The following is a 14,168-nucleotide window of genomic DNA, read 5'->3' on the forward strand; positions in this document are numbered from 1 at the left end:
GTTCTAGCTGTGTGTGGGACTTGTTGTATTAGTCCATCTATACTGACCTCCATCAGGTTGCAAACTGAATATATTTTTTTCTGCATGAACCTCTGAAAAAATATTGGGCTTCTAGCTGTGTGTGGGACTTGTTCTATTAATCCATCTATACAGACCTCCATCAGGTTGCAAACTGAATATAATTTTTTTCTGCATCTACCTCTGAAAAAATATTTGGGCTTCTAGCTGTGTGTGGGACTTGTTCTATTAGTCCATCTATACTGACCTCCATAAGGTTGCAAACTGAATATATTTTTTTTCTGCATCTACCTCTGAAAAAATATTTGGCCTTTTAGCTGTGTGTGGGACTTGTTCTATTAGTCCATCTATACTGACCTCCATCAGGTTGCAAATTGAATATAATATTTTTCTGCATCTAGCTCTGAAAAAATGTTTGGCCTTCTAGCAGTGTGTGGGACTTGTTCTATTAGTCCATCTATACTGACCTCCATCAGGTTGCAAACTGAATATAATTTTTTTCTGCATCTACCTCTGAAAAAATATTTGGGCTTCTAGCTGTGTGTGGGACTTGTTCTATTAGTCCATCTATACTGACCTCCATAAGGTTGCAAACTGAATATAATTTTTTTCTGCATCTACCTCTGAAAAAATATTTGGCCTTCTAGCTGTGTGTGGGACTTGGTCTATTAGTCCATCTATACTGACCTCCATCAGGTTGCAAATTGAATATAATATTTTTCTGCATCTAGCTCTGAAAAAATGTTTGGCCTTCTAGCAGTGTGTGGGACTTGTTCTATTAGTCCATCTATACTGACCTCCATCAGGTTGCAAACTGAATATATTTTTTTCTGCATCTACCTCTGAAAAAATATTGGGCTTCTAGCTGTGTGTGGGACTTGTTCTATTAATCCATCTATACAGACCTCCATCAGGTTGCAAACTGAATATATTTTTTTCTGCATCTACCTCTGAAAAAATATTGGGCTTCTAGCTGTGTGTGGGACTTGTTCTATTAATCCATCTATACAGACCTCCATCAGGTTGCAAACTGAATATATTTTTTTCTGCATCTACCTCTGAAAAAATATTGGGCTTCTAGCTGTGTGTGGGACTTGTTCTATTAATCCATCTATACAGACCTCCATCAGGTTGCAAACTGAATATAATTTTTTTCTGCATCTACCTCTGAAAAAATATTTGGCCTTCTAGCTGTGTGTGGGACTTGTTCTATTAGTCCATCTATACAGACCTCCATCAGGTTGCAAACTGAATATAATTTTTTTCTGCATCTACCTCTGAAAAAATATTTGGCCTTCTAGCTGTGTGTGGGACTTGTTCTATTAGTCCATCTATACTGACCTCCATCAGGTTGCAAACTGAATATAATATTTTTCTGCATCTAGCTCTGAAAAAATGTTTGGCCTTCTAGCAGTGTGTGGGACTTGTTCTATTAGTCCATCTATACTGACCTCCATCAGGTTGCAAACTGAATATAATTTTTTTCTGCATCTACCTCTGAAAAAATATTTGGGCTTCTAGCTGTGTGTGGGACTTGTTCTATTAGTCCATCTATACTGACCTCCATAAGGTTGCAAACTGAATATAATTTTTTTCTGCATCTACCTCTGAAAAAATATTTGGCCTTCTAGCTGTGTGTGGGACTTGTTCTATTAGTCCATCTATACTGACCTCCATCAGGTTGCAAATTGAATATAATATTTTTCTGCATCTAGCTCTGAAAAAATGTTTGGCCTTCTAGCAGTGTGTGGGACTTGTTCTATTAGTCCATCTATACTGACCTCCATCAGGTTGCAAACTGAATATATTTTTTTCTGCATCTACCTCTGAAAAAATATTGGGCTTCTAGCTGTGTGTGGGACTTGTTCTATTAATCCATCTATACAGACCTCCATCAGGTTGCAAACTGAATATATTTTTTTCTGCATCTACCTCTGAAAAAATATTGGGCTTCTAGCTGTGTGTGGGACTTGTTCTATTAATCCATCTATACAGACCTCCATCAGGTTGCAAACTGAATATAATTATTTTCTGCATCTACCTCTGAAAAAATATTTGGGCTTCTAGCTGTGTGTGGGACTTGTTCTATTAGTCCATCTATACTGACCTCCATAAGGTTGCAAACTGAATATAATTTTTTTCTGCATCTAGCACTGAAAAAATATTTGGCCTTCTAGCAGTGTGTGGGACTTGTTCTATTAGTCATCTATACTGACCTCCATCAGGTTGCAAATTCAAAATAATTTTTTGTCTGCATCTACCTCTGAAAAAATATTTGGCCTTCTAGCAGTGTGTGGGACTTGTTCTATTAGTCCATCTATACTGACCTCCATCAGGTTGCAAACTGAATATAATTTTTTTCTGCATCTAACTCTGAAAAAATATTTGGCCTTCTAGCAGTGTGTGGGTCTCATTGTATTAGGCCATCTATACCAAGCTCCACCAGCTTTTCAATTAATAATAATTTTTCGCTGCATCTAGCCCTGAAAATAATTTTTCTTCCCAATAGTGGTAGCAATAGAAATATGGGGCGCGCTCCTCGCTTACAAAAATATACGCTTCATAACAAAAAACACCAGCTTAGCGCACTGCATTAATAAGATGGCATCATCGTCTCTCCCAGTGCTAGGCCTACTACCCAGGCTAGCATTCCTGTGCCTAAAACACAATGTATGGGTCCGCGCTAGCCACTATGCTGAGGGGTCTAAAGCTGCTGCTAACGCTTTATAACAATTCAATTGGCAGATTTTCACAGAGCTCTTCCACAATGCCCACCCATCGGGACAACAGTTGCCCACCTTCCCTATGGGATCTAGTGGCGAATAGTTGATGCCATTAATCAGAGCGACGTGGCAAGCATACGGTAAGGCATGGGAAGAGTGGACACGACTAGTAGCAGGCAGACGGGTTTGATCAATGTGAACAAGCCAGATCACAAGTCACCATAGAATTTCTCCACCAGCTAATGATGAGGGGCATATCAGGGGCGTCAGCGCAGCGGTGTCTGACCGGAGTAGCATTTCACTTCCAACTACTGAATTGGGAAGATGTGACAAAGATTCATCATCAGACAATCCATAAAAGGGTGGAAAAGGGGTCAGCCAAGTCAGGAGTGTAGACGTCCCGTCCCGTGTCACTAAAACTGATTTCTCACATCATATCCCTAACACCATTAACATGACACTCACAATTTGAAGCAACACTACTGTCTACTGCATTTGTGATCGCCTTCTTCGGGGCGCTATGCATAAGCGAATTAGTCCCTCAATCCAAAATTAGCACCAGTGGAGGCTTATTACACCAGGACGTAGTCATAGGCAATAATGCAATACGTCTACGCATACACAAATCGAAAATGGTTCCAGCGGGCAGGGGCACTTGGGTACTTTTACAACCCACAAACGGTACACTGAGTCGGGTAACAATAGTAAAACCATATCTAACCATCAGATCACAAAGTAATTTGTTCCTATCACACATTGATGGGACGCCATTATCAAGATACCAGTTCCAAGCTATATTTAATAAATGCATAACATCGGCAGGGAACCACCCCAAAGATTACGGGACACACTCATTCCGCATAGGCGCGGCCACAGAAGCAGCAAGAGCAGGACTGTCAGAAACGGAAGTTCAGAGGATAGAGAGATGGTGATCCACGTGTTTGGCAAGATACATAAGACCGGACTTGTTATCCTAACGTGGTTTGTTTCTTTTACAGGTGACGCTAAGCCAACAGTGTGGGTGATAGGCCACTCGTATATATATTGGGCAGATTAAAGGGCGAAAGTCCGCCCAGGCGGGAGGAAATTAGAGTTTCATAACACATATTTCAACTGGAGAGGTATTAGAGGCCTGCTATGGCCACAGGTACTAATGGAGGTAATCAAGGTAGGGAGAGAGGCAAGATGTCTGGTCATCTTAGTTATACAGGCCGGGGGAAACAACCTAGGTCATCACAAGAGCGCATAACTAATGGCAATAATGAAACTAGACACTGAGCGCTTCAGAGAATTTTTCACAAAACTAACTATAGTATGGTCAGAGATTGTGCCGATAGCGGTATGGCAAGGTGCGCGAGACATCACGGCCATCGAACGGACAAGGCGGGTAATAAATATTCGGATGGCAAAATTTAGAAGAGACAGAGGCGGTGTAGTGGTACGACACCGACAACTGGAAGGAGATAAAGCAGGCCTCATACGGCCCGACGGTGTTCACTTAATGGATATTGGACTGGACATATTCCTGTCAGGACTCCAGGACGGAGTGGAACAAGCGTTAAGAGTGATGGGTGGGGGTCAGAGTCCTGCATACGAGTACGCAGGATCCTCCGTGGCCTGGAAATAGAAAGGACATGTTGGAGAGTTACACTTGTTGGCCAAGTTGCCGGAGTGGAGACCCAGGGCATGCTGCAACAAGCTGAATTATTTTAGAAATAAAATGTCTTTCTAATGGAATGAGTATAAAGAGTTAATAAAGCTGTGACCGATCCTCACCCATCCAGTTGTAAGAGTTACATTATTGTATTGTCAAGGAAAGGGGGGCGGTAGGGGGGCTGAGCGTCTGGGTTTGGTTGGGGGTCCCCACAGTCTGCCTAGGCTAGATGCACTTAAAAATTCTTATTAGATACACAGACAGTGCAGCTTGCTTCGCAGCTGGGCTACTACGCCCAAAGTATTGCCTAGGCTAGATGCAGTTAAAAATTCTACGCTGACTAGCAGACACTGAAGATTTGGAGCAGACCTCTGAGTAAACAGCTCTTCAGACTCAATTATCTGTGTTACCCCAAGCCATAGTGTATGTAGTTTCTTACAGTTAAAAGGGGGGGGGGAGCGACCCAACCCACCTGGAATTGACGATGCCAACGTCACGTAAGACACAGCAAGGGGACTCCAAAAAGAGTTTCCATTTTTTCCCAAAATTGTGGCACAGACACCACTTAACCCTAGAACGCATACCTGGGGCCTCGCAGTCCCGCCCTGTTAATTGTTTTCTATTTTCTGCAAGATTACTTTAGTTAGAATTTTGAAACTCTAGGTATTCTTCATGTATATAGTTGTTTGTCATTTGAGTTTGAGTTATTCAATGTTATTTGCACACGGGCCTAAAAGGCCCCAGGTATATGAAAGTGTAGATTTTTATGGTCATGCGTTCTAGGGTTAAGTGGCATCAATTGCCCCACAGTTGCTTAAAACGGTTGGTGAGGTGATATTACCAAATCCTCAAGCTTTTAGCCTCCCAAGGATAACACAGGATTAGAAAAGTCCTTGCGAATCCATGATTTGTTCATCTTTATGAACGTGAGTCTGTCTACATTCTCAGTGGACAGCCGCGTGCGCTTATCTGTCAGCACACCATCAGCAGCGCTGAACACACGTTCAGAGAGAACACTGGCTGCAGGGCATGACAAGATCTCCAAGGCGTGAGTGGCGAGCTCCGGCCATTTTTCCAGATTGGAATACCAAAATGAGCAAGGGTCCAGTGACACAGTCATGGCTTCGATGTTCACTTGGAGATACTCCTGCACCATCTTCTCTAGGCATTGACTATGTGTCAGACTTCTTGTCTCCTGTGGCCTTGCAAAGGATGGTCTAAAAAAGTGGTGAAACGATTTCACAAAATTGCTGTTACCAGCAGATACTGTGTTACTGTTACGGTTTGAGTGATGAAGACTCGACAGTCCCGCGGTTGGCAAGTTAGAACTGTGAGATTCACTTCGTGCACCACTGGTGTTTTGTGGAAAAGCACATGTAAGGTTCTGCAACAGCGTCTGCAGATACTCCTGCATGCGTCAATCCCTTTTTATGGCAGGAATTATTTCGGCAAATTTACTTTTGTACCGGGGATCTAAGAGTGTGGCAACCCAGTAGTCGAGATTACTTCGAATTCTGCAATCTGAGGGTCATGTTGCAGGTAGTGCAGCAAGAAGGCACTCATGTGTCTTGCGCATCCAGGAGGACCAAGTCCTTGTTGTGTTGGTAGCGAGGTAAGAATCATGCTTCTTTCCTCTGCCCTCTCCCCCCAACCTCGCACAACAGAAATGTGATCAAGGTCTCCCTCATCTGATGAGTCTTCCATGCCCATCGCCAGTTCATCCTCCACTTCTTCCTCGGCTCCTGCACCTTCCTCAACAGTTTGGCTGCTACCATGCGCCCTGTTTAATCCCTCTCCCCCACCCTCCCATGCCTGCCTCCTTGGTGCTGCCAACCGTCTGGACCTTGGAGATGTTATCCCTTCCGCATACGACTCCTCCTCTACTTCCTCCACCTCCTCTTGTCCGACCACCTGACTCTGAATTCTGTTTAATGTGTGCTCCAGCATGTAAATCACCGGAATAGTTATGCTGATAATAGCATCGTCGTCAGCACTAAACATCTTCGTCGCCATTTCAAAACTGTGCAGAAAGGTGTGTGGCGCCCCTGAGGGTGCAGTCACCACAGAGTTACTGCATCTCACCCAGAGGTGTGGTATCTCACCCTCAGGTAAGGAAGGCGTATGGCTCGGGACCCTAACACCTGCATCCAACACATACCCGCAGTGGGGTTAGGGCGAGCTTGCTCCTAAGGGAGAGCACAGTCCCAGGTCCCTAGCTGGTGGGAGGATCCTATGTAGTGGGTGCTTAGGGGAGCAGCTTAGGGGAGCACATGACAGGGAGAGTATAAATAGGAAGCCATCTTAGAAAGAGCAAGCCAGTCAGAGGAGGAAAAGTGACAGGAGCAGAGGCTCGGCATGAGCTCTGCTCCGGAGGCGGGCCTAGCCTGGGAGGCCCAGGACTGAAGGAGAGAAGAGAGGAGTGGGAGCAGGAAGGCTCAGGAACCAAAGGGACCCTAGGGCTACGGGCCGTGCAGAAGGCCACCTGTACTCCCGCTGCTACCAGGAGGTAGAGGGGTCAGGCCAGTTAAGGGGAACCGGTCCCTCAACTAGAGGAGAAACAGCAAGGCTCAACTAGAAACCGGAGGCTGCAGCATTTCATGTACTGCAGGCAAAAGTCCACACCAGTCTCACTAAGAAGGTAGCCACATAGGACCCAGGGGACGGAACACAAGTCGCCCGCCAAGGCCCGAGGATACCGGATAGAAGTGTCACTGGGTGTGAGGTGCAGGGAGAAGGCCAGAGAAAGGACACACAGAAGGGGGTCCTGCTAAGTACTCCGGAGGTATCTGGGGGTGGACTGAGCCCCTCACTGAGTACGCACAGCACGACGGGTGAGATAGCTCTGGTACCTGTAATCTGGACTGCAACAACTGTGAGTAAAGATCTTGGGACTGCATCACACGGACTCTGTGTTCATTACTGACTCCCTGCACTACAACCACCATCATCCACCCACACTGCCCTGAAGCTACACTCTTCCTGTGGTGAGTAATAATACCATTGCAGCAAAACCACCAGCTTCAGAGGACTGTTCCGCAGCGGCGGCCCCTTTGGCCGCACTCCACAGGTGGCGTAGTCGGACATTCTAAAATCCATATATACAAATTACCGTTGGATTGACCGCCCTGGGTCACGGACCGGGTCACCGCCACAATGACTACAACCCCCAGCGTCTACCGGCCCGGCTCCGGGTACCCCACGGCCCAGGGGGCGCGTCAACTTCATAGGTCCCTGATCTGAGACCACTCCTGCTGTGTGATTTGCCCCACCTCTGGATCTCGTTGGCCCAGGCTATACGTCAGAAACTATTGCACCAGGGCTTGTCGGTGCTGCCACAGTCGCTGCAACATGTGCAGAGTTGAATTCCACCGTGTCGGCACATCGCATTTCAGCCGGTGAACTGGCAGGCCCAACGACTTCTGTAGAGATGTAAGTCGTTGAGCTGCGGGATGCGAACGGCGGAAGTGAGCACACAGCGACCGTGCCCTCTGCAGAAGGCCATCTAGTCCGGGATAGTGGGCTAAAAATTTATGGACAACCAGGTTCAACACGTGAGCCATACAAGGCACGTGTGTAACATTGCCCCGGCGAGGGGCCGCACCCAGGTTTGCAGCATTGTCGCACACGGCCTTCCCTGGTTGCAGGTCCAGTGGAGACAACCATTCATGAAACTGGGTCTCCAGAGCTGCCCACAAGTCCTCAGCTGTGTGACTCACATTTCCCAGACATTTCAAAGTAAACACTGATGCCGTTGAGCCCTGCTGCCAGCATAGTAAGGAGGTGCGCAGTTAGAAAGCAGGTGGCATTACCAGACAGGCTTTGGGTACAGGTGGAAGACCGAGAGGAGGTTGAGGAGGCAGAAGCAGTGGAGGAACTTCTAGATAAAGAGGATTGACGTACAACTCGCGGGGACGGCAAGACTTGGACAGCAGCCCCTTGTCCTGCTGTCACCATAGTTACCCAGTGCCCTGTCAGCGACATGTAACGCCCCTGTCCATGCCTACTCGTCCAAGTGTCTGTGGTGAAATGCACCCTGTCACACACAGAGTTTCTCAAAGAAGCGGTGATGTTGTGTGCGACATGCTGGTGGAGCGCAGGCACACCTTTCTTTGAGAAGTAGTGCCGACTGGGCATCTGGTACTGGGGCACTGCGACGGACATAAGGTCTCAAAAATCCACTGTGTCCTCCAGGCGGAAAGGCAGCATTTCTGTAGCCAACAGCTTGCAGATGGTGAAATTCAACCTCTTAGCTTTCTCATGGCTAGGAGGAAATGGTCTTTTACTTGTCCACATCTGAGGGACCGAGGGCTGGCTGTTGTGCTTTGACGGGGTTGAGTAGGGTGTCCCTGGCAAACTGCCGGTCTGTGAGGAAGATGCAGGCGGACATGTTAGGTTGCCTTGATCCAAAGGTGGTGCTCTCGATGTCAGAGAGCTCTCAACACCAGCAGGTGTTTCCACTTCCCAATGAACTGACGACCTGCCAATCACACTGGCTGTTGCAGGTAAAGAGGTGGCAGGTCTGCGTCCAAAAACATGTGTGACTGCTGTCCCCCCAGTCACAGAGGATGAAGAGGCCGCGGATGCACAAGATGGGGCAGACGGTGGTTGGCCCAGCCTGCTAGGCCGCATTGTAGCACAGTGAGCTTCCCACTGCAACTTATGCTTCATATCCATGTGACGGTACATGCATGAAGTACTCAAACTATGGATTTTTTGGCCTCTACTTAGCTTTTGGTGACAAATATTACAGATAACACGAGTTGGGTCATCCTTATCGATCTGAATAAATGCCCAGGCTATGCAAGGCTTAGAGCCCATGCGACCTGAAGAGCCACTACGACTTGTGGTCAGAGGCGGAGTTGTGGTTGAGGATGCAGTTGTTGATGTGCTTCCAGTACTCCGTCTCTGTCCAGGAAGGCGCAACCTAACCTCGTCGTCAATAGCATCTGTGACGCCCCGCTGCGCTTGGTATCACAGATCCTAGAAGAGTGTATTGATGGAATCCTTCACAAGAGGCCCCCATAAACATTCACACATCTCCACCTTCCACCTCAGACCAGCAGAGGGAGCCCGTTAGGGATATAAATAGGGAAGGTGGAGCTAGGCAGTTCAGTTCCTCTGAAGAGTTCCTGCAGTAGAGAAGCCTAAGAGAGGTCAGTCTGCAGTGGAGCTCAGTCTAGTCTAGAGAACTCAGTTAATAGTTCAGCAGTGGAGCACGAGGCTCCTGCTAGCTAGATTCAGGGAGCCCAGATAGAGCTTAAGGTGTGCCGGCGTCATAAGATCGGTGAAGCGCGGCAAGCTGCCGTTAGTGTGTATAGCATATTGAGGGCCCGAGTAGGCCGAAGGCGAGTGGCGAGTTAGTACATAAGGGGCAGAGGAGCTTAACCAGCTCACCCCGAAGCATTTACCGGACACCGGATCCGAGCTTACCGGGATCTCTATGACCCAGTAAGGCATAACCGGAATCCCTGGAGAACTACAAGTCCCAGGATCGCTAAGGTGCTGATACGTAACAGAGCCAGGAGACGCTTAGGCCCCGCATACTGGGAGCGTGAACTTCAAGAGAAGGCCCTACCACAAGGTCAGCCAGCGCAGGACAGAGACAAAGTTAGGCCTAGCTCCAGGCAGGTCAGAAACTTACTGCGCAGAGGCAAGAAACAGGAGGCCCTACACCCGCTCATTGGGGAGGATCCTGATATGCACCCTTCACCCTACAGTGCTCCAGGATGTGCCTGAATTTCCTCCAGTAAAAGGTACTGAAGTGACTACCGTGTCCGTTTCCGTTCTTGCTCTGACCCAGCTGGGTCTCGCCTGTCCTGCATTCCCCCTGCATACGCTGCCCTGAGACCTAGCTTCACCTGTGGGGAGCTATACCATCGAGCTGCCTTATCACGGGCCTCAGTGGACTGCTGCAGCGCTGGTGCTTCTCACCAGATACCACAGGTGGTGTCACAAACTCTTATAAAATTAACAATTATCCACCCTTTTAAAGAGTGACCCCAGGGTACGGGCCAGGGAGCCGACCACCGCGACATCCCAAAGGCCAGGCAAAGGCCCGGGTGACCTCATCGACTGGCTGACTGTGGGTTGACAGTAAGTGGGATCTCCAACCTTGTCATCATCACCCTGTGTGTTATCACACCCGTCGTCCTCAAAGCCAACCTCTTCCTGCCCTGACCGAAAAGTCAAGTTGTCGCTCCAATCAGGTATTTGAGTCTCATCATCGTCTTCATCATTGTCTCCACCAACAGGAGTTACAGTTTGGGAACGTGGGTCTACATTATGCTCAGAACCTTCTTCATCTGGTCCTGGATCCGACTTATAAAGATTCTGGGCATCAGTGCAGATCATTTCCTCGTCTGGATTAACAGAAGCTCTGGAGCAGACCTCCGTTTCCCAGGCTATAGTATGAGTAAACAGCTGTGCAGACTCAACCCTCTGTGTTACCCCATACTCAGACGGGCAGCTGGAGACTTGGGAGCTGTGAGGAAGCAAGTGCGATTGGGGTGACACCTCTGAGGACTGGAGTATTTGTGATGTTGAAGTTGAGATGGAGGAGAGCCCACTTGAAGGAGCACTTGATATCCGCTGAAGCACCTGCTGTTTTTGTGCCTCATCTGGAATTTGTAGCGATGGGCGTGTCCGTAACAAAGGGATCGTATCACATTGTCCACGAAAAGAAGTCGACATGTTAGTTTGGCTGGAAGATGGTCTTTCTTCTGCAGATGTTACTCCCCCCCCACCGCGGGGGGCTCGACCCACCAGCGGACAGGCACCAGTATTAGGAGAGGGGGGCTGGCCGTCAGGGTCCACCGCGGCTCTGGCACAAACCCGGCGACACGGAGGTGGCACGGGCAGGAACGGACTGGCCGTGTCGGCTTCTCACTTTTTGGATTTTAGAAGGGCATGACATGCCTATATCTGTGTCTCCCCCTCCTTTTACTCCTCCACCTCTTTTATTTTCGCATGACTATATGTACTTGTCACTTTTCCATATGTTAGTTATGTCTTCTGAGCAGTTTGTCAGCTTTTGGACACCTTTGAAGGTGTTTTCTATGTGTTTCTATGTGTTTTTGTTTGCCTGCCATTGGTTTTAACGGTGTTCGAAGGTGTTCGACGAACAGTTCGACGAACAGTTCGGCGAACACACGGGTGTTCGACGAACCGAACCGAACTCGAACACTACGGGGGTGGCTCAACACTAATTATAACACCCCGGTTCTGTAAATACAAATGTATCCAAATCCACTAACCATGTGTTTCCCTCTTTGTCACTCTTTCCAAAAGCGCTGTATGATCCATCATCACGTTTGTATGTAAGCTGTCGCTGATACCCTATGAGAAACAAGAAAATCTTTTAAATTTAAGCACACCAATTATATACAGAGTGGTCCAAAAGTAGGTGGCCAGAAAAGAATAACATTTATTTTGATTTATATATAAAATTATATTTACTAACACAAGCATAACATTGACAATTAAATTTTATTCTGAACAATAATACAAAAGCCCTTAAATTTTATCAACGCAGGTGCTCAAACTGTTTTCTATTACAATTTGCACAGCTTTGAAGTCGCCTCTTTCGCTTCGACAAACTTTTTTGCACAAGTCTCTTTGGGTATTAATTTCTTGAAATGCATCTCTTATGTAATTTTTCAAATCACTGACTCTTTTTGGTTTTCAACTATAAACTTTGTCCTTGAGTACTCCCCAAAAGAAAAAATCCATTGGGGTTTCACTTTACACCATGTTTGATAAATCTCCCCCTTCATAACCTTATTACACTTTCTGTCCACCTACTTTTGGACCACCCTGTATATACTGTGTGTATATATACATGTTGTTGTATATATACTGTGGCAAAGCCATGTAGGCTAGCGTTAAATCCTAGCTCTACAAGGTCTGATTAGGTGCACCTAGCCAGCTTTGCATATAACCAGGCTAGGTGTTCACCTTAGTCAGCCTGCTAGGGAAAGTAAGCAGAGTGGATTGTGTTGGAGCTAGAAAGAGACCTGCCATAATTTCTCTGAGAAAAGCCTGCACAGGCAGTGTGCACCAAACTGCAAGTGTCACTCATTTCTATGGACAATAGCTGTTTTGTTTGACCGAACTGGGACTAGTTCAGCCATGTATAAATAGCCAGGGTCTATTTTGTGTAGATAGCATCTGGACAAAGCTAGAGATTTTGTGCTTATGGTTTTGCTTTTTGGTGCTGTGCAACCTATGGAAGTAAATGCCATGTTGTTTTGACACAAGAATCCAGTGCCTATGTGAATCCTTAATATAATATATATATATATATATATTATACACACAGTTTAAAAGCAATCATAATGATTAGAAATAAGTGCAATAGTTCATAGAACTCAAAAGATACATATTACAGGGGTGGTCCAAAGTGAAAGTAAGTTTAATTCTAAATCTCTATTTAGTGGCATAATCTAAAATAATTTCTAACATACTTGCATTAAAAATTCCCTACTGTTACCTAGCTACATTATCTAATGCGTATTCTACTTTTTTTTCCCTACTTCCTTTCTGATGACATATTGTCTAAGAATCCCAATGCATGCTGGGATACTCAAACAAAGTGTCATCAGGGGGTAGAGCCTGAGATGCTCATTCAGGGGTGGGGCTAGTCCCTGCTCAGTCCCTGAGCCTGTGCACTGTGTGATACGCACAATCACAGTGCGCTATGTTGCTGGCTCAGATAAGCAGTGATGAGCCAGCAACAGAGTGGTGTCACAATACCCGGCGTGAAGAGACTAGTGACATCACCTCCAGGGGCGGCACTGGTCTCTGCACGCTGGGTATTCTGACAACGCGATTCTGTTGCCAGATCATTACTGCTCATCTCACCTGGCAACATAGCACAAGCTATGATTGTGCACATAGCACACCGCACAGCGTGCAGGGACTAGCCCATCCCAGATGCGTTTTTTGTTGCCATTTTGATCTCATGTTTTCCACACACCCATAGACTTGAATGGATTAGTGGTATCTGATTTCAAAGTGAAATTGCAGCATAGACTGCATAAAAAATCAATGTATCAGTGAAAAGAATCGGTCACCTGCACTGCCCCTTAGAATAACATTGGTCTGAGAGCTATCCGATAAAAAATTGGATAACACTCGTCCGATGTATGGTGTGAGCAAGCCCTATAGCATTTAATTTAAATGGATAAAGAGTAATACTTTTATTTTACTGGTTCTGTATATTTTTTCTATCGGTGTATATTTTTAAGAATTTCAATATAATCCCTGAGTGCCTGGATTTACTTTATAGAAAATGAAAGCAATCAAAAGAATAATAGAAATGGAATTTCTCACCAGTCTCCAGGAATTTCTTGGCTTTGCTTTTGATTTCATTGTTCAGTTGATGAGTTTTCTCCAGATATTGCAGGATGAAGATATTTGGAGTAAAGAGAACCATGTTCTGTTCTCCACATCCATATGGCATGGCCAGGAGTCGATCAAGGTTCTGCATGGCCGTGCCCATCAGATCTCCTGCAGGGTTATAACAGAAATATTATAAATTATGCCAGCTATGAGCTAGGACTACAATTTGTAAAAGCCTCTGCCCCCTCACACTTATACCCATCTACTTGCGCATGTAAGGCTTTACAAAAATATGTTACTGTTTTGAGAAAACTGGCATAAGGCTCTTAATAAATGCCCTCAAAAGTCAACAAAAAGAAATAGAACTTAATTTATATAGTAAGTGAACTTTATTTTATGTACATCATTACTGGAAAATCCCTTCAACCACCTTC

The 14,168-nt window shown here is 46.1% G+C and overlaps 1 protein-coding gene across 1 annotated transcript in view; it reads right to left on the minus strand.

Annotated features, from left to right (window-relative positions):
* LOC141273396 (alpha-2-macroglobulin-like) overlaps nucleotides 1-14,168 on the minus strand; it is a 155,210-nt gene that overhangs the window by 77,405 nt on the left and 63,637 nt on the right. Inside the window, exons 24-25 of the mRNA XM_073685164.1 lie at nucleotides 13,726-13,902; nucleotides 11,649-11,730 (exon numbers count right to left, since the gene is read on the minus strand). Of these exons, the coding sequence (XP_073541265.1) occupies nucleotides 11,649-11,730; nucleotides 13,726-13,902 (259 nt within the window). The remainder of the gene's footprint in view (nucleotides 1-11,648; nucleotides 11,731-13,725; nucleotides 13,903-14,168) is intronic.

Source organism: Phyllobates terribilis, unplaced genomic scaffold, assembly GCF_046119375.1.
Source record: "Phyllobates terribilis strain yellow unplaced genomic scaffold, ASM4611937v1 Scaffold_5__5_contigs__length_657084704, whole genome shotgun sequence".
Lineage (NCBI taxonomy): Eukaryota > Metazoa > Chordata > Amphibia > Anura > Dendrobatidae > Phyllobates > Phyllobates terribilis.